We start from the raw sequence: 21463 nt of genomic DNA, 5'->3' as shown, positions 1-21463 counted from the left end.
AGTTGACATCCAGTTTTGGATGGAGTTCCGAGTAGAGCTTAGGATGGAGAGATCATGAGTGGAGGCAACCTTGAGGTAGAGTTGAGTGTCGTCTGCATAGAGATGATAGTGAATCCCGGATTTGTTTAGGAGGTTTCCCAGTGGTTCTAAGTAGAGATTGAACAATGTGGGTGCAAGTATAGAGCCTTGAGGAACACCCTAACCTACCGCCATAGGAGAAGGAAGACTTATCGCTATTTTGATCATTTGGGATCTGTCAGAGAGGAAGGATGCAAACCATTTAAGCACAGTGCCCTCCATGCCCATTCTCTGTTGAAGGATATTGAGGAGGGTGTTGTGATTGACAGTGTCAAAGGCTGCAGAAAGGTCAAGGAGAATTAGAAGACAGGATCCCCCCGAATCGAGTATCCTCAGCGCGTCATCAACCACTTGCAGTAGGGCTGTTTCAGTGCTGCAGTTTTGGATGAAGACGGACTGACAATTGTCAAGAAGATCATTGTCCTTGATATGACGAGAGAGTTGTTTTGCTACACATCTTTCTGTGATCTTCGCAAGAAAGAGAAGGTTAGTGATGGGGCGGAAGTTGTTGAGGTCCTTCGCATCAGCAGTGGGCTTTTTAAGCAGAGGGGTGACCTGCCCAATTTTGAAGGAGACAGGAAGGGAGCCTTGCCAGAGGGAGAGGTTGATCAGAGTGGTCCAATAGGAAAGGGAATGGGTATAGAAGTCAAAGGCAATGGCACTGGGGATAGGGTCAAGAGAATGGTTGGAGGGCTTTGTTTCGCGTATGCACTTGAGAAGGGCATCTTCAGATATGGGGTCAAAGCTCTGCCAAATGGCTAAGGATTTGCGCTCCTCTGGAGGTGTAGGATGAGCGACCTGATCCACAAGTGATTTCACTTTTTCATCGAAGAAAATAGCGAAATCCGCTGCTCTCTTAGTAGAATCCTCCACCTCGGAGGATGGGGGAGAGCAGCTCGTAATCTTGATGAGATCGAATAGTTTTTTGGGTCTATTTTTGGCGGAGTCAAGGAGGGTTTTGAAGTGCGCCGCTTTCTCAAGGAAGATATGCTTGTGGTACTTGGATCTTGCTGTGCGAAGCATGGCTAAATTGTCTGTAGAGGGCACTTGCCTCTATTGCTTCTCCAGGAATCTTAGCTGCTTCCTTTCCTCATAAAGGGATTTGTTGAACCAAGGTGCTGAGGGAGTGGGCCTTATCCTTTTGCTTTTGAGTGGAGCGACGTTATTAATTTCAGCTGCAAGAACTGTGAGGCATTGGGAGGTGAGATCATCAACAGCTATGTTCGGGTCTAGCCTTGGAAGTGATAGCAAAGCTGATTCACAGAGGGGACCAACATCAATATTTTTGGCATCCCGGAACCTGGAGATGGCCCTCTTGGGTTGGGCAAGAGTTATAGAGTGTGAGAGTTGAAGAGAGAATGGGATGAGGTGGTGGTCAGACCAATCTACATGGATTGGGGTAGTGGTAGAAAGCATGCCTGCTTTAGAAATAACAAGGTCCAGGATTGCGCCCTTAAGAGTGGGTTGGTTCAATGCAGTGTTGGATAAGATCGTTTGTAGAGAGGCCAGAGAGTTCGCAGAGGAGTCTTGCAGTACGCCCCAGTGGAGATTGAAGTCAACCACGAAGGCACAGTGCCTGGATACCCTCTTGAGTGTTTACTTGCACTATATAAATACCACTTGAGTAAATGATAACCATGTAAAGACGCAGAGGGCTTTGGGGGGGGGGGGGGGGGGGGGAGGTGATTGCCCAACAAGGACTTGGTTGAACAAAAAAAAAATGAATAATGATGCCAAACAGACTAGGCCCTAAAGGATGCTTTAGGAGGCAGACAGAGAATTATGAGAATGACGGCCCCAGGAATGGCACAACAAATTCCTGCATTTCTGTTGTATTGCTCGGAGGTGTGGGGGGGATTGTTCTGAGGGCTTTCTGTGGTGCAGCAGCACATATTAATCGTCATCTCTAGGGAACGCTGCAGCCGCGGTACAATTCCAATTTTTGAAGAAAAAAAATACATGTTCTCGCCCTGTCGCTGCGCATTGTTCGAAGAGAGGGGGCGGCGAAAATAAATCAGGCCCTGCCTCAAGGGTGCGAGCACATCACAATATTTCAGCCACACCAAGGGTCACTCCGAACCGGTCATTAAACTGGAGCCCCCACAGCCCCTGACCAGCCGAGGGGAGGCGTCATGAGACTGGAGCCTCCTCTCGCCGAGTCTAACACCCCTCCCCCTCCTCACCCTTTGCATATGTGTCAAGGAGCCTCTCCTCCCTCCCCACATGTGTCACGGAGCCTCCCAAGAGGGTCGCGGGGCCGACCCCGCACCAGCCGGTTAGGTTGAGAGTAAACGAATTTGTGCGGGCTGAGCCCTGATATAACGGGGCTCTTTGTGCGGAGGATTTGAAAGGCATTTGAGCCTCTCCGTGTCATGGCAGCCCTTCACAGGGAGGCCGGAAGAAGGGAAACACAACATGGGGGCACTCACCTGACTCGGGGACTCGCGGGCCTCTTGGCAAGGGTATCCGTGCTCCGACCGAGGCCTGTATGCACAGCAGAAGCAAGCAGACAGACACCGGACCAGACCTCCAGGGTCCGCACTGCACCTCCCCGGACACGCCCCGCAGTGACGGGGAGGCGGCTGCCAGGCCCAGCCGGACGCGCCCCGCAGTGACGGGGAGGCTGCTGCCAGGCCCAGCCTCCCAGTCACAGAGCATGTTCAGCCCTCCACCGAACTAGGCCCGAGCCCTCCCCGCACTAGGTCCGACCCCTGCTGGATAGGCCCCACCTCCTCCCGCACTAGGCCCCACCCTTACCGGGCCTCCCTCATCCTGTAACTGAACAGCAGCAGAAACGAAACTAGCCTGTTCCCTGCATCATGGCGGCGGCAGCTCAGTCTCAGAACCTGGAGGACGAAGTCACTTGTTCGATTTGTTTGGAATACTTCAAGATCCCGGTGATCATCGGCTGTGGACACATCTTCTGCCAGGCCTGCATCTCACGGTGCTGGCAGGGCTCCGATACTAACCTCGCCTGTCCCCAGTGCAGAGAAATATCCCACGAGAAAAAACTTCAGCCTGTCCGTCAGCTGGGGAACCTCGTGGAAATGCTAAAAATTCACCTCCCGTCCATGAAGCCGCAGGAGAGCGTGTGCGAGAAACACCAGCAGCGGCTGCAGCTCTTCTGTGAGGATGACCAGGAGCCCATCTGTGTGGTGTGTGACCGGTCCAGGGACCACCGAGCTCACACCGTCGTTCCTGTAGAGGAGGCTGCCCAAGAGTACAAGGTATGTGCGAGGCACTGCTGGGATCGCAGCTCTTTTGCCATCAATTCTGACGGCGACCTAGAGTACAAGCCATGTGTGGGGGGGCATCGTTGGGACCTCAGTTCTTTTACTACATGGCCGTACCCAAGAACACAAGGCCTGTGTGAGAAACTGCTGGGATTCTGCCAGGACTCCCGGGCCTGGTGCTATAATGTGCTCTCTACAGCACGGTGAATCTAAGAGTATAATTGAAGCACATTAATGCTAGAGTAATCCCCTATGTAGAGATTGGGCTATCATATTATTGCTTTAATGATCCCGATTTAAACAAGATTGTAGTGTAGTTCCTATTTTCCCTATAGGCCCTGCGCATTGGAATAACATAAACAGTAGTATAGACGTAGAAGTGCGGTCTTCCAGATCTCTACTGACTATGCTAAACTTAATTGGGTTTGTACCAACTAGCTCAGAGGTCACTGGAAACTTTCTTGACTGAATAGGAAGTGATCAGCTTCCCTGGTACAGACAAGAAGGGATTCCGTTTTCCAACAACCGCATAAACATGACAACTTTGCTCCTTAGAAATAAGAGTCAATCTCTAGAGTCGTGTGAAACAAGAGACAGTTATTTCACTCAGTCAGTTGTGCAGATTACTTTCACCAAGATGCAGAGAATAGAGAGACGGGCGTTTTCAATAAAAGGTATTATTTATTGAACAGTCTTTCTTCTCATGCAAGAGAAATGAATTGCCACAATTGCAAGACTAGTTATTATAAAAAGTGCGTACAGTAAAATGAGGATTGCGAAATAGTACTGTAAAAGCATTGATTCTTAGCCATACAATGGTTAAAATGAATAAAATATATACATTCATATATACATTTGACTAACGTACTCAACTGGTGCTTCTAACTACGCCTACCCCAGTGTACCTGACCTAAGCCTAATACTTGGGAGGGAAGTAAGTAGCAGTTTTAGTTAAGTTGGTTTTGCCAAGGTTTGCTTCAATAATTCTCTCTAAGGGTTTAGTCAACACCATACCTCTGAAATAGAATGTTGGAGGTCTTGTATCTCCTTCCAGGACTCGATATCCCAGTCACTCGCAAGAGTAGGCTGGAAACGCCGGAGCTGGATTTTCTCGGCAAGAGAAAAGACAGTGTCTCTCTTAGCGCGTCAAGGAGGAGGAGGGACAGCGTCCGTTGGCTGCTTGCATCTACTGGGCTCTGCAAGGGACAGCTGTTCTGCTCCTGTATTCACCACACCATCGCTATCATCAATGTCGTCTCGTTTGCTTAAGGCAACGTTGGTAATATTTATACCTGAAAGGTGCCTTGTTTGACGTACGTTTTTGGACATAAGACGTCAATAAAGATGTCACTAGGAAGTGATCGTCTCTCAGTGCTCATTAGAGTTCTATTACTAATCAAAACATAGCAAGCGGGGCTTTCCCAGGTTGCTGAGTTTTATCTTGTTGAAGAACTCGGAGTGTAATCTAGGAATCTAAGATAGTGGCTTCTGCTGTGTCATCTGCTGTAATGAGCTGCAGAGGAAGAGATTCTGAAATGTGGCTCTGATCGTTTTAGGCCAGAGACGAGTTTCTGAAATATCGCTCTTGATCGTTTATGCCATTATAGGGGTATGAATGGATTATAGCCGTATAGGGGCATAAGGTCACAGTATTGATCGGGGTCCTAGATTAGAACACGACAAGATCATACAGAATCAACTGACTTGCAGACGTTTTTTGCCTTTAACATGTGGCTTATAAGACAAATCCTGAAAGTTGAGCTTGTATTTCATGCTTGGTGGAGTGATGCTTTTCATCTACTGCTGAGTCATTCTGAGAAGAGATATATAGACCCTTGGATTCTTTAATTGGAGAATTGGATTCCCGGGCGATGGGAGTAGCATTAGATGTTGTGCAAAAGATAGTTTTTCTTCTATGGACATAGATATATATATATATATATATATATATATATATATATATATATATATATATATATATATATATATATATAAATAAATTACCTACTGGCGGTCGCCAGTAGGTAGTTATAGTTAGGATCTACTTTCCATAGGAAATCCGCAACATTCTATTTGGAATAACTTTGGCGCCGGTGGACGAATCTTCACGAATTTCTCAAAGTAGGTGGCCCGCTCCGCTCCTTCCCTGAAAATGTGGGGGGGATTCGTCAAGCGGGGGCCGAGATAAAAGGGGGGTCCCAAAACGTGTTTTCTCCATGTTAATTTCCATAGGGCGGTCAAACTCAGTTTTAGCCCGAAAGGCTGAATGGATTTCCACCAAACTTGGCAAAATTGTAGGGACTGGTACCCCGATGTGCCTTTGTCTCAAGATATATGCTCCAGTGGTTTTTATAAAAAATGAACTTTGAAAAAATATATATTGGGCTACATTGGGCTATATATATGTTAGAGCCCAAATGTAGCCCAATGTAGCCCAAAGATGGCCACCAGAGACAAAAATACAAATGTAGCCCAAATATCAGCCAGATGTAGCCCAACTATAGCCCAATGACAGAATGTCCCAGAGTGTTCTAAAGAACAACTAGAGCGCTAACAGTCTTACTTATGACAAAAGTATGGCACACCTGAAGTCATCTTGATTGGAAGAAAGTGTTAACACTTAAAACATTTAATTTTCAAAGGAACAAAATGAGGGGGTTCATTTTGCCATAGAAATTATGATTAGTGCTAAAGAAAGAAAAATTAGGGCACATTTTGAGTGACTTCTCAAATCCTCTTATATTTCATTAAAAAAATTCTGATATGCAGTCTCCCAAGATGGCCACCAGAGACAAAAGAGCCCAAATGTAGCCCAAATATCAGCCGGATGTAGCCCAACTATAGCCCAATGACAGAATGTCCCAGAGTGTTCTAAAGAACAACTAGAACGCTAACAGTCTTACTTATGACAAAAGTATGGCACACCTGAAGTCATCTTGATTGGAATAAAGTGGTAACACTTAGGGGGGCGTGGCCAAGATGGCGGCGGAGTGAGACGTCTTTCTCGGTCCCTCCTTCGCCGTTCTCTTTACAGCATTGTTGTAGCCTTGCAGAGGGCCCTGCTCGCACCCGGAGGCGGGCTCGGGCCATCCAGACACCACCTGGCAGGCACTGGTGAAGTTTCCCGACACTGGGTGCACGGAGTCGGGCGCGGTGCCTCGCGGCGGCGAGACCGGGAGCTGGGCCCGGAGCGTCCGGTCCTCTCCGCCGGCGGGCGGTTGCTGTGGCTCCGCGCCGGGCGCCATTGCTGTTGCGCTCCCCGCGGCGGAGAGCCTAGAGCAGGAGGACTCTGTGGTGCGGAGACTCAAGGAGCACCAGACGGCGCCCCGCTGTGTGAAACACGGCTGCAGCGACAGTGACGGCTCCCACCCTGCCCCTGGTGCCGCCGGCGACTGATCGCGTTGGACCCGGGCCTAGCGGGCCCCGCAGCACACGGCCTGGCGAGGGGGCCCTCTAGAGGCTCTGAAGCACTGAGCGGTAAGGCTGCGGGCTGGCTGGGGGTGCCCTCGGCCCGGCCTGAATCGACCTGGGTGGCCTGCCACGCGGCGACGTCGTGCCCTCCTCCCCCCTCGCCCGGGCCTACAGCGGTGAGGAGCACTGCAGCGGTAGGAGACCTGGAGTTGCGGCGCCGCACCCCTTGGGCCTGTGCTCGGACCCACCACAACATCTCCCCCCCCCCCCACCCATTACCCCCCCCCCGTGAGTACAGTCCTCTTGGTCCCGGAGTCGACGGAGGTGCCCTGCCTTTAGTGTGCGGTGGAACAGCAGCATCATGGCGGCCAACAGGAAAGAGAAGGAGAAGGCCTTGAAGGAGGGCACACAGAAAAGCTCGCCGTTGCGAGCGGCGACGGACAAGGACCCGGCGCCGGACGACAGCGAAGCCCCGGCCACCAAAGCGTTCATGCGGGAGCTCTTAACGGCCATAAAGGAGGATATTCAGGAGCTGCGGTCGCAGTTGGCCTCGGTTCTCAGGGAGGTGAGGAGAGACGTCGACGCCATTGGTGATAATGTGGCGACCCTCGAGGACCACGACTCGGAGACCATCGGGGACATACACCGGCTCCAACAGGATGTCCTCCGCCTCACTGAGCAGAATCTCGACCTGCAGACCTACGCAGAGGACTTGGAGAACAGATCCAGGCGCAATAACATTCGTATCCGGGCGGTCCCATGGAAGGGTGAGGGATCGGACTTGCGAGACTACGTCGATGGCCTCTTCCGCCACATCTTGCAGGACGAAGATCTCCGCGAGATTCAGCTGGACAGAGCCCACAGGGTTGGCCTGCCACGAGGAGCCAACGCACCCCCGCCGGATATCCTGGTATGTGTCCATGACTTTCAGCTCAAGGAAAGGATCCTGAAGAAAGCACGTGAGCACAACCCACTCGTGTTCCGTGATCATCGCCCGGTGCTCTACCAGGATTTGGCAGCCTCCACCCTGGCCAAACGGAGAGGTTTCCGTCCGGTCACTGCCTTCCTGCGAGAACAGGGCGTCCCCTACTCCTGGGGGCACCTTTTCCGACTGGTCTTTCGCTGGAAAGGGAAGCTGGTCCAGGTGCGTTCTCTAGAGGTAGCCCGTGAGCTGTTGGGGATGGAAAGTGCGGACCCGGATACTGAATCCTCATCCCCCTCTCCGAGGACTCGCCGTCGCTCCACGGAATGACAAACTGTGGGTAAGCCATCGAAGCCTTCGGGTCCAGATTTGTCTGTCAGTCTGCAGGAGAGAGATGCGGCGGTGGCGTCAGTAGCAAAGGTGACGGAGACGCCCGAGGGGTCCTGAATGCTGTGCCCGGACACTTCCCCTCTGCGAGTTGACTGCTGGCGGCGGAGGGACCCGCTTGTTGGACTCTGATGGGTAATGTACTGTCACATTCCCCGTGTATATTGTCATGTGTCAGGATCTGGGTGGCTGGTGGGGTTAAGTCCATGCCCCCAGCCCTTGGGACTCTTCTGACAAACTCTCGTTTCCTCCTGTTGTCATTTACATGGGAGGGCTTTGTCAGACTGTTGTTGTTGTGGGTTTTGTTTGAGGGGGTGTCTCGGGTGGGGTGGGGTTGGGGTGATGGGTTGGGGAAGGGTTGGGAGGCAGAGGGCACTCCGCATCAGCCACTGGACCCTGTTAGCGGGGTTCCTGTCCCGCCCTAGCGATGTGGAAGGATCTGAAAATTGTCAGTTTGAATGTTCGTGGCCTTAACAGCCCTGTCAAGCGTGCAGGGATTTTATCACTGTTAGAGAGGGCGGAGGGTGACATTTGTCTATTGCAGGAGACGCATCTCCTTGCCAAAGACACTAAAAGAATGAGACAGACGCTTTCCCACCCAGTTATGGTCCTCCTGTAGCGCTAAGAAGCAGGGGGTAGCGATACTGATCAGAGCGAAGGCGCAATGTAAAGTGTTGTCCCAGGTGGTGGAAGTCAAGGGTAGATTTCTAGCGGTCAGGATTCAATGGGGCGACTCTCGCTTCACTGTAGGCTCCCTCTACGCCCCCAATGTGCAGCAGGAACCCTTTGTAACCTCGGCGCTTGCAGATGTCCTGGCCTCCCCTGATCCCTGGGTGTTGGTGCGAGGTGATCTGAATATGGTGATGGACCCGGCCCTTGACAGGTCTGAGGCGCGTTCCCATCCGACTGGCGCCATCTCCAAGGGGGGCTTGCTCTGGCTACAGGAGGGGGGGCTTCATGATGTGTGGCGCTCCCTGCACCCATCAGAGCGCGATTACACCTACTATTATGCAGCCCATAAGACCTACGCGCGCTTAGACCACTTTCTCGCCTCCACCTCCCTGCTACCCCAGATTTCCTCAGCGGAGATTGCGCCGCGCTCTCTATCTGATCATGTGCTCATTTTTGTGACAATGTCCGGGGGGGGGGGGAGGCGGCGTACGGGCCCGCGGGGATTGGCGCCTGCGCGATTCTCTTCTTCACTCCGCCTCCGTAGTGGACCGCTTACAAGACACAATCACACACTACCTCGCCACCAACGACGTCGACGGCATGTCCCTTAGCTCAGTGTGGGAAGCGCTTAAGCTGGTCGTGCGGGGCGAATTCATCGCGATCTCGGCCTCACTGGCGAAGCTGCGCAGGGAAAAGCGCGAGGAACTCGAACGCGATGTGCGTGGGCTAAAGGCAATCCTTAAGCGGACGGGGGCGCAGCGGGTTTGGAGAGAGCTGGAGACGAAGAGGCGCATGTTGAAGCACTTAGACCTGGATAGGGCTGAGTATGCGCTTTTACGCTTACACCACAAATTTTATCTTAGCGGCGATAAAGGGGGCAGGATGCTAGCACATCGTCTGAGGGCCCAGACGCAGCAGGCGACGGTCTCGGTTATCAGGGACGCGCACGCGGTAGAACAGGCGGCCGACACGCGCATTGCAGATAGCTTCCAACACTTCTATCGTGCGCTCTATACGTGTGACCCCCGGACTCCGAGCGGGTCCAGGCCTACCTAGCAACTTGCGACATTACACCCCTCTCCCAGAGCTCGGCAACGTCTCTTGACGCGGAGATACGCATCGAAGAGGTTGTCTCTGCGATAGCGCGCTTGAAGGTCGCTAAATCACCGGGCCCAGATGGCTTCTCGACCTCCTTCTATAAGAAGTACTGTGGTGTCCTGGCCCCCTTCCTGACGCGTCTCTTTAACTCCTTCAGGGACTCCGGGAACGTGACTCCGTCCATGGCCGAGGCGGTAGTCACCGTCATCCACAAAGCGGGCAAGGACGCCAAGGAGTGCGGCTCGTACCGCCCCATCTCGCTTCTTAACATAGACATGAAGCTGTTCGCTGGCATCCTGGCCGCCCGCCTCAGCCCGTTTATGGACGGCATCATTGAACCTGACCAGGTGGGCTTTGTACCGACGCGACAGGGTGGCGAGAACACCAAGCGGCTCCTCCACCTAATGGACTTGGTGCATCGGTCCCGTACGCAGGCTTGCTTCCTCTCTATCGATGCCGAGAAGGCATTCGACCGGGTCGACTGGTCGTACATGTTCGCAGTACTGAAGAAGTTCGGACTGGGGGACACCTATGTCAACTGGGTCCGCTGCCTCTATGCTTCCCCCCGGGCTACGGTGCGTGTGAATGGTTGCAGGTCTGAATATTTTCCGATCATACGCGGGACGCGGCAGGGGTGCCCTCTCTCGCCCCTGCTATTTGCGCTCTACATGGATCCGTTCGCGCAACGTCTTCGAGACAATGCAGCTGTGCAGGGGATCCGCTTCGGTGCGGAGGAACACAAAGTGAGCCTCTACGCCGACGACGTGATTTTGTCCCTCACTCATCCGCGCTCCTCTTTGAGATATTATTCAGATGCCTGGGTCATGCTGATGCGGAGGGGGTGGGTGGGTGGGAAGGAGGGGGGTCCTGGGCGAGTGGGAGGTGGGGGAGGGTGGGTAGGCTTTTGTTTCTTCTGTGATGTTTTTGTTCTCTCTGGTTTTATAAAAAGCAGCATTAACACCCGACTTGGTTGCACCACTTGGCTGACAGTCCGCCCTCGCCGGGTCGCCCTCCGGGTTGTAGACCTTATGGCTGTGTTTCTGTGCTGTTTCTCTACGCTCTGCCGGCCGGTGGATGTAGGCAGCCTAGCTGTGTTCACTGCTATATGTCTGCTGAATAAAAATTGTTTGATTCTAAAGTGGTAACACTTAATACATTTAATTTGAAAAGGAACAAAATGAGGGGTTTCATTTTGCCATAGAAATTTATATATATATATATATATATATATATATATATATATATATATATATATATATATATATATTCACTGAAAAAAACATAGGTTTCACACCAGTTATAGTTAGGAATTAGCATTTAAAAAACCTATGAAATTCACTGAAAAAATATAGGTTTCACACCAGTTATAGTTAGGAATTAGCATTTGAAAAACCTATTAAATTCACTGAAAAAACCATAGGTCTCACACCAGTTATAGTTACTTGGAAATTTTACTGACATAAAACCATTGAAATTCCCACGTTATAGTTAGTTGGACTCACTATAACTTGCGCGCCTGCAATGCACTGCTGATGATGTCACATATTACATCACTCATGACATGGTCAGTGACATCACTCATGACATCACTGATGACACCATCCTTGTGACAGACCTCCTTTCAGTGTAATGTAACCCTTGAAACACCTATTCAAAAATAGAAACTAACATTTTCAAAAACATGGAGATACCCATACCAGTTACAACAACCAATTCAGTAATTCCGCCATCTATATACACATCCACTCATTCAACAACAGTTCTATATAGTCACTCATACATATACTCACTTATCATATGTAGTGATACACCTATACATCCCGTTACACACAGACAGTCATCCAAAAGTTACTCACACACATACTCACACATGCAAATAAACTATTGAACATCCCATTTATTTGCATATACAGCTATACACACACTACCACCTTACTTCTAAGGAAACTTACACATAATTATTCTCTTAAACAATCACTTATAGAAACACATACTTATTTAAACAGGAACTCTTACAATCTCTCACTCTCACATTTACTCACTTATATACATCAATACTCCATATACTAGATTAAAACATATGTAGTTACTGATAAAGACACTAGTGAGACAGTCATTCACTCACTAACACACACATATACACACTCATCCACCCATACAGTCCTGCACATAAGCTGTCTTCAAAACACATACAAACAGTGAGTCAGTCATTGATGCATCTATGTGCTAAGTAATACCCTCACCAAACCATACAGACACTCTTACTGATACTAAAAAACATCTAATAACCCATATACACACACATGTAGCTACTCACCAACCCATGCAGCCACTTATACACAAAGTGAAACACTGATACAAACATTTAAATATTTAAACATTACTCGCTAATATATGTATTCACTAAGATACACTTAATAAGCCAGTTAATCAATCATTAAAAAAAAAAACATCCATTTAGACACTTATTTAAACATTTATTCTTCCATCCACCTTTACAAATACATATATAAAACCTATTTATTTTTCAGAAAGACACACATTCACTGGATGGGGGCGCCTTAGCCAGCGCCGAAGACAAGCCTAAGACCTGCCCGTCCGCGCCAGACCGGGACCCGGGGCCGCTGACTATAGCTTCACATACAGAGGTGCGGCTAACCTACTCTGCACAGGTATTGCGAAATATCCAATCCCTATTCTCCTGGAAATGTCCAATTAGAGTGGAGGATAGTCTAGAGGGCCCTTTTGCATGCCGCCACTGTAAATATCAATTTGAAGCAGGCACAGGCGCTAGAGATATCTCTGACACCCTCTTTAAACTTCGCCCACCCGACAACGGGCTACCGGCCCACTCCTCCATCGTTATAAACAAAGGGAAGACCCATACTCCTCTGGGTAATAAAAATTTGCTATGTAACATCAGATCCCTACCTAAACATGCTATAGAAGTATGGGATCTAATTTCATCAGAAGTACCAGACCTGTGCTTCCTAACGGAAACATGGCTTAAACCTCATTCGGTCCCTGCCATAATACTAGGAATTCCTACAGGTTATAAAATCGTTAGGTTAGACCGTCCCATCAAAGTTGGAGGTGGAATAGCGATTGTCCATAAACAGGAAATCAATATCACTGTATTGGATGAGATGTGCACTCCCGAATTAGAACTCCTAATCTTTAAAATTCATATTTCATCTAAAAATAGTAGAAAGGGAGCTTTAATATACCGCCCCCCCGGTCCATGCTCCAATATATCTGTAGTATTGATGGAAGCATTGGCACCCCACATACACAGCAATTCTGACTTCCTACTCGTAGGTGATTTTAACATTCACAGTGAGTTAGGCAACAGTAACGAAGTGCAGGCACTAATGGCAGACCTAAACTCACTGGGTCTACGGCAGGTTAACATTGGGCTCACTCACCAGGCGGGACATACGCTAGAGTTAGTTCTAACTAACTCCCTGCAGGTTGAATGTATGCCCCCCTATCAAGTGGAATGGACAGACCACTTCATCATTGAATTCTATACTCCCACTCCTATCTCGCATGACACAAGACATACTGCCTTATCAAGCAAAAGAAGACCTTGGCACAGATTAACCCAGCAAGATTTTACACATTTTTTTTTTTAGCACCCACACCTGCACCGGTGAGAACATTGATACTGCTTTAAATAGATACGAAGAGATGCTTCTCAATACTATTGATGGGATCATCCCACCTAAAACTTTTAAACCCAGACCTGCACGTAAACAGGAAATCTGGTTTTCAGAACACTTGAGAGTGCTCAAGCAAGCCACCAGAAAACTAGAGAAAAAATGGAGATCCTCCCGCCAAGACAGAGACAAGCAAATATACAGAAGTTCCTTGACAGTATACCACAAAGACATTCGCATGGCGCAGAAAAACCATATAGCTTCTCAACTTTTCATGGCCGGAAACAACCCTAAAGCATATCATATCTTAGAGACCTTTGTTAAACCTATAGCCTGCGAAAGCACGGAGGTGGCCACACAGCAATTATGCGACAATGTTTCCCAGTTTTTCATTCAAAAAATAGACGCCATCTATGATAAAAGCATACACTCCAATCAAACTAGTAGGAATGTTAATGACCCTATTATAAATACAGAAATGCAGCCTCCGGTCATGAATTCCCTCTGTATTTCCGCCTATTCAGATTGAGGAAGTGTTAGACTCATCACCCAGATAAAGAGTGGTTGCCCGACGGACATTGTCCCTGCACGGATTATGCCCATTCTGGCAACGGATCTAGGTCCTACTATCCAGAGGTTGGTCAACCTTTCGCTGAGCACAGGACAGGTTCCGAAAGGATGGAAGAAAGCTCTGGTCAAACTGCTCAGGAAAAATACAGCAATTCCCTGGGATGAGCTAGCCAACCTCAGACCCATATCACTGCTCCCGTTTCTGGGCAAAATCACTGAAAAATACGTAAACAGAAAACTGTCCGAATACATTGAAACCGAAGGAGTACTGGACCAATCACAGTCGGGTTTCAGGCCTCTGCACTGCACCGAGACCGCCTTGATGTCAGTCGCAGACGATCTTCACATGCACCAGGATGGGGGTTACTCCGTTATCCTGGTGCTGCTGGATCTGTCTGCGGCATTTGACACCGTATCCCACTCCATCCTCACTGCTAGACTGAAGCATGAGGCGCTGGCATGGTTAAGGAGTTTCCGAGCTAACCGCACCCACCAAGTCACCATGGGTACGTTTCGATCAGAGGAAGTTGAAATCTCCAAGGGTGTGCCACAGGGCTCATGCCTGAGCCCTATGCTTTTCAACATATATGTGGCACCCCTGGCTAACATCATGAGAACTTACGGATTCATCCCGATATCCTACGCGGATGATACGCAACTCCTCTTCCCCTTCAAGATCTTTACCCCTGTGGTGAGAAACTCCTTCTCCCAGTGCATGAAAGCAGTAGCCCTCTGGATGTCTACCAATTATCTGCAATGTAATGTTGGGAAGACAGAAGTCATGTTGTTTGGTGAAGCAAAATTACTCTGGACTCCAGACTGGTGGCCACAAGACCTTGGACCAGTACCTAAACCCAAACTAACAGTTAAGAACCTGGGAGTCAAACTAGACCAAGAACTTACTCTCAAACAACATGGCAACCAGGTGGTGGGAGCCTGCTTCCATGTGATTGGCATGCTGCAGAAAATCTTCCCCTTACTTCCAGATATAGCCAGGAAGACTCTGGTACAGGCACTAGTCCTGAGCCGATTGGACTATTGCAACGGCCTGCTCCTGTCTGTCAACGAGGGAGTCGCAAAAAGACTCAGGTGGTCCAGAATACGGCTGCCTGTTTAGTTCTAAACGCCCCTCCGCGCACCCCCTCTAAACCTCTGCTAACTAAGTTACATTGGTTATCTATCAAACAGAAGGCCAAGTTTAAAATATGTTGTACCATACATAAAAGTATCAACGGGATGGGCCCCGCATACCTGGCCACCAAATTCATCCCCTACATACCCTCTCGGACTCTCAGGTCTAGTGAACAAGGCCTTCTGTGTGTACCCAGAGCAAAGAAGGCCCGACTTGGAGCTAAAGCACTTTCTGTAGCAGGACCCTCCCTTTGGAACAGTCTCCCCATATCTCTTAGGCTATGTGCTGAACACCTCCCTTTCAGAAAGATGTTGAAGACGTTCTTATTCCAACATTAGGCTAGAACTACTGCACTACAGTTCTTCCCCTAAATCTATGTGGTAGGAGCCAAAGGCGCGGAGATACTCCTCCGGGAGTCGAAGCCAGCGCGGTAAAACCTGTAAATAAATAAATCAGTGATCTCATTAGTGATGTCACTGACCATGTCAGGAGTGATGTAATATGTGACATCATCAGCAGTGCATTCAGGCGCGCAAGTTATAGTGAGTCCAACTAACTATAACGTGGGAATTTCAATGGTTTTATGTCAGTAAAATTTCCAGGTAACTATAACTGGTGTGAAACCTATGGTTTTTTCAGTGTATATATATATATATATATATATATATATATATATATGCTCGGTGTGGTGGATCTGTGAATTATAAGACCGAGTTCCTGTATAAGAATAGGTGATTATACTTCTATAATACTCACGGAGAGGACTGTTGAGAGATTCCATTCAACTGTTGATGGCAACATAAAAGTTCAGGTTCCGTCATGGCCAGGGATGTAGTGGAGAGCAATGTTTGTGAAAAAAGTATGAAATGTGTCAATAAGTTTCAATGCACACAATGCATTTTTCATTATTTATTTCAATATAGAATTATTCACCCTTAAAAGAGTTGTAAATAGGTTAAATCCTGCATTTTAATGTACATTGGTCAAATATAATTGTAATATATTAACACATTTACAAAGGTGCAGTCAGAGCATCTCGGGAGATTCTGGATTCAAAGGTTGACCGAAAGGTTGTGCGATTCTGAGAAAATTAATTTTTCTGCTTGTACTTTACCCTTTACATTGTAAATATCTGCAGTTGGTCATTACAACAATGTGAAAAGAACACATGCACAGGGTATACTCCAAAATATCACATTCAACCCACTCCCCTATCACAAAATCCAGGTTTCTATATTCTGGTGTCATCAAAACCCCAAACATGACACGGTGCTAGCATAGAATCTAATGTTGGAAATGCTCCTGCCTGAATAAAAATGTTCTTTGCAAAGTCCTCTGCTGCTTCTTGGAACTTGCCTGTGCTACGTCAAATTTTCAAAATAAATATTTTTGTTACTATCTTGCTCTTAAAATATCACTGTTGAGGGAAAATATTGTTCTTCCTCCTCTTCACTCAAAAATTTGATCTTTAAGGTTCCAAAATATTGCTTGGCAACCTATCTGCTAACCATTTGGTAAGTGACAAGCAGTGCCACCCCATGAGCTCCCTGTGAATAGAACATAGGAACAATTGTCCCAGAAAGCAATACTACAATGCACAAAATTCATATAAATTCAAATTCAAAACTAGGACAAAGGGTATTCGTTGCACACAATGTTTTATTCACACTAGGCATCGATCTATTAATGTTAATATTTACATATTATTGCATACAAAAGTGCCCCTAGAAGGGAACGAGAAGAGGGGAAGTGGGGTGATTGTGGTACAAGTGAGGATAGGGAAGTGACTGCAGGATAAAGTGTGCATCAAAACTATACGTCTCTTAGAAAACACGTGGCTCATTCCTCGAGCCTATTAATCACAATTTTATCAAAACAATATGTAGCCATGGTTTTAAACAATAACACAGTACAACATCTCTGTTGTTCATGCTGGCTCAGTGGTTAAATGTCGATGTTTCAACCCCAATAGAACAGTAGGTTGTTGTATCCCTTACGCCGGGGTCTTCATCAGAACAGAAGTGTATGGGAGGGGAAGGGAGTGATCTAGGGAAGAGCATGAAAACACCTTAGAAAATTATCATGTAAACTGGAGTTTACATTTACATGTAAATACAGGCTGAATCCGAAGAGCGGTTTATTACCATGAATAGCCTCTTGGGTAACTATCCCTGTGAATAGAGGCAGTAACTTTAGTATCACTGGATTGATTATGAGTAGCAGTTCTGTCAGCCTGCCAAATAGGAGCTGGGTGCACAGCCACACATTCACAGTATGTAGGCAGGCCTGTAATATACGCAATAGGCAGCCTCATACATAGAAGCAGAAGGAATTCCTCAGGTAGATCAAAAGTGCACAGCCTCTGGCATATGCACAGCACATAGGCCTGCCTATTGTGCGTGGAACCAAGTCACTCTTCCGGTAAAATACCCAACGTCTCCAAATATTGAAACCACATAGGGCCTCATTCTAATTTCCCCATTTTATACACAGGGAGATACCTGGGACGGAATTTAAGATCTTGACCAGTATCACCCTTGAAAAAATGAAGATTACGCGTTGTCCCCCTGGAACCTGGAATGGAGACCTAGTATTAATGGACCTGATCTTGCATGTCCACCCCCCTTCCCTGCCCCCCACCCCCCATGCCCCACCTAGAAAAAAAGGGCCCATATTGTCAAATATGTGCCACCTGCTTGTAGCAGATGGTAAATGTTATCAGTCTTTTTCTTTTTTCTTTTTTTTTGAACCCATGTTGATTGAAGCGGGGAAGGGTGGCTGGAGGGCACAGTTCATTTAATTTAAACTGTGGGAAGCTTTTTGTGCAACTTTATGTAATTCTGTCACACAGAGTAAGGAATACTCACAGTTGCATATCTTCATGAGGAAAGGGGCAGCCACTCCTTAATAAATGCATTTTCTGTTTGATAGATGAGTCAGGGGCTCTGCTTCATGTTGGGCAATGTCTGTGTGGGGTTCCCCCCTGAGATCTGCAGCCCATCACCCTAAACATTTTAAATGTTCCTTTTAACTAACCGTCACTCCCTCCCATCCTGCAAGGAATATAAATGTAGTGCATAACATGCACTGAGACCTCATGGCTCTACAAGAGTTGATGCAGAAAAAATAGCCCAATTAAAAACCATGGTTCTCAAACTTTCTTCTCTAAGAAAAGATGTTTCTCTTGCTTTTATTAATTTGATAATTAGTTCACAGGTAGAGAGAAGAGGCAACTAAGACCACCACCCGATTTCCCCCCATTGCCTTCTCATAGCACAGAGGTGGCCACTTACATTGACCGTAACCACTAAGTCACTAGGATATTTCAATAAAAGTAATTAAATAAATGTTCATTGCAACCAGTCAACTGAATACTTGTGTCAGACCTGATTCTGTGCAAGATCCAAGATAGTTTTTGTCTGAACTTCTGTCTCTCCTTCCTTGATTGTTTTGCCTTCAGTCCGCCCCCCCCGCAACAAGCACTTACTCCTCACAATCTCTTACCTGCTTGGGTTTACAAGTGATAGTCTCCAACCATCTATATTACCTGTGCTCTCAGAGTGTCCAGCCCAGTCATGCAGATGAAGATGGAGGACTGGAAGGTAATTGAATCTTCCTCAGGCATCATACGTGTTTTGTCCTCTTATGCCTTATCACCCCTACTCTTCAACATCTACCTGCAGCCACTAATTGCTCTCCTGAACAGGATGGATTGCCTAGTGTACAACTATGCTGATGACACCCAGATTATCATCCGGCTGGATGACGGTCCGGGAGCATCCACTAGGTTACAGGACATATTGAAAACCACAGTCAATTGGATGTCCGAGAATTCTCTGAAAGTCAATCCGGACAAGACGGAAGTGTTGCCCATCTCCATCTCGGGCAACCCTTGGAGCGAGAAATTCTGGCCTAGGGAGCTGGGCGCACCACCAAAACCGGCAGCCGCAGTCAAGAGCTTAGGCCTATATGTGGATAATAAATTATCCATGGAAAAACAAGTTACCACCGTAGTGGGTACCTGTATAGGCCTCCTAAGACAACTAAGGAAGATCTCTGCCCTACTCTCATTCCCTACTTTGAGACACGTGGTCTCAGCCACAATTTTGGCTAGGCTGGACTACGGGAACTCCCTATACTTAAGTTTGCCACAGCGGCTGCTGGACAAACTACAGGGAGTCATGAATGATGCAGCTAGGCTGATATTTAAAAAACTCAGGACTGCCCATGCCTCTCCCCTGATGCAGGAGCTGCACTGGCTCCCAATTCGTCAGAGAATTGTCTTCAAAGGACTGTGTATTGCTCACAAGTCACTATATGGCAAGGCACCAAAATACCTGAAATCTCGACTATCCCCCTACACACCGGGTAGGACCTTGCGTTCGTCGGACGCCACTCTTCTGTCCCAATCCCGCTTCAAATTGACCACGGTGGGGGGCCGTGCATTTTCCAACACGCTCCCAGCTTTATGGAACAAATTGGATCCAGAGCTCAGGAAGGAAAGTAATTTACTTTCCTTCAGAAAAAAACTAAAAACTGTTTTGTTTAAACAAGCATGGAGCAGATCCTAGGTGCACAGTTGGTTTCAAGTGAATGTAACATCTTATCACGTAAATCTGGACAGACAGCGCTTAGAGACCCCTGGATTTATAACGCGCCATATAAATTAAATAAATAAATAAATGTTATGATAGGGACTAGGGCCAGGCACCTGACCAATTGTTCTCCCTCCCCTTACTCCTCCATCTTGTCTAACCTAGTAATTATATTCCTTACACTGCACAGCAAATTACCAACACTGTTATCCTGGGTGGACTCTTCAGTTACTTTGCGGTGCTGCCTGTCCCTTGTGCTTGCCAGGGTTGCCCCATATTGCTTATGGGTAGACCTGAAATAGCATTTACCATGACTGCCTGTAAACAGCTGCATTACTATGTTTAATCCTTTGACACACCCGAGTGGGCGTTTCAGGCCATTTCCTTTAATTACCTGTATCCAGTGCATGCCATTGAGTTTTCCCCTTGTTGATTTTGAGGTAGACTAGAAAAGGCATTTACCATGGCTGCACTGGAATCCATTGCATTCCTATGGGGTTCTCTTCTGCTGCTGAAACCCAACAATGGACTGTAATCCTTGCTCTGACTAGGATGCTAGGAAAGTCCACGTGCATCTATGCTTGACCTGCATCACAAGGGAGGCTTTCAAGGACCCATCACGCAGAGCACCAAAACACTTCCGACTAAGGCAACACTCAACCAAGATACTTTCAAACAGCTAGAGCTATAAATTATATAAATGTAAATCACATGTGTACTACCCCTCAGGCGTCTGTCTCCTCTATGCAGTTAGGTAAGATTCCGAACACTAATGTGGTCAATCACACTTAAGACTAAAGCACTTTCCACAGGAGCAACACTGAAATTCAACAAGCTTCCGTTCAGGCACTTGCCAACAGCGCAGTGTCCTGTCTGCCAATATGCTTGGGTGCCTGTATAAAGCTAATTACAATCTGGCATAAAAATATATTTTCCATGGTATTGGTGGTGGTGGGGGGAGGTTTGAGAGGCTCCTACTGACACAAAAATGCTCTCTGGAGGGGGGCTGAACCCGGCAGTGTGTTAAGTTGTTGTTTTATGAGCTCCTTACATCAGTCCCATTGCTAGGTCTCTTACGGTGATAACTGTTATTATTATTATTATTTGTGTAATTTATATAGCGCGCAGCTACCCCAACGGGGTGTCCCGGCGCTTCTGAGTGAAAGCAGAGTAAATAGTCCTGGGGGAATTAACAAAAGAGAAAAGTTTTTAGTGCCTTACGAAAGGGTAATTCTTCCTGGATCATCCTAATTGCGATCGGGGGTTTGTTCCAGAGAGTTGTGGCACAAACCTGGAAGGTTTTACCTCCAGAACGTGCTTTCCTGAATCTTGGTATGGAAAGCAGATGTTTATTTTATTTTATTTTATGTAGTTTGTAGAGCGCGCAGCTACCCCCGAAGGGGTGTCCCGGCGCTAAAATTCAGGGGTTGCCAAGGGAGAGGGGGAGTGAGAAAAGGGAAAGTGGATTGACTAGAGTCCGGAGAAGAGCCAGGTTTTAAGTTTGGCTCGGAAGATTGTTTCGGAGGGACAGAACCTCAGCTCGAGCGGAAGGGAGTTCCACAGTCTGGCAGCAATGACACTGAAACCTCTGCCACCGGTTCTAGAAAGTCTGAACCGGGGAGAGATCAGGAGGCGGAGGTCATTGGATCTCAGGGATCTGGTGGAGCAGGATATCGAGACCCGTTTTTTCAAATAGGGGGGTCCGT

The 21463-nt window shown here is 47.7% G+C and overlaps 2 protein-coding genes across 2 annotated transcripts in view; one reads left to right on the top strand and one right to left on the bottom strand.

Annotated features, from left to right (window-relative positions):
• The window catches only part of LOC147717662 (E3 ubiquitin-protein ligase TRIM39-like), a 112148-nt gene extending 109379 nt beyond the window's left edge, over positions 1–2769 (bottom strand). The window contains exon 1 of the mRNA XM_086924449.1: positions 2508–2769. The gene's annotated coding sequence lies outside the window, so the exon portion shown is untranslated. The remainder of the gene's footprint in view (positions 1–2507) is intronic.
• Positions 2770–2812: 43 nt separating this feature from the next.
• Positions 2813–21463, top strand: part of LOC147717661 (E3 ubiquitin-protein ligase TRIM39-like) — a 63875-nt gene continuing 45224 nt past the window's right edge. The window contains exon 1 of the mRNA XM_086924448.1: positions 2813–3305. Coding sequence (XP_086780574.1) covers positions 2898–3305 — 408 coding nt within the window. The 5' untranslated portion in view covers positions 2813–2897. The remainder of the gene's footprint in view (positions 3306–21463) is intronic.

Source organism: Lissotriton vulgaris, chromosome 5 (genome assembly GCF_964263255.1).
Source record: "Lissotriton vulgaris chromosome 5, aLisVul1.2, whole genome shotgun sequence".
Lineage (NCBI taxonomy): Eukaryota > Metazoa > Chordata > Amphibia > Caudata > Salamandridae > Lissotriton > Lissotriton vulgaris.
This window is presented reverse-complemented; position numbering and strand designations above follow the sequence as displayed.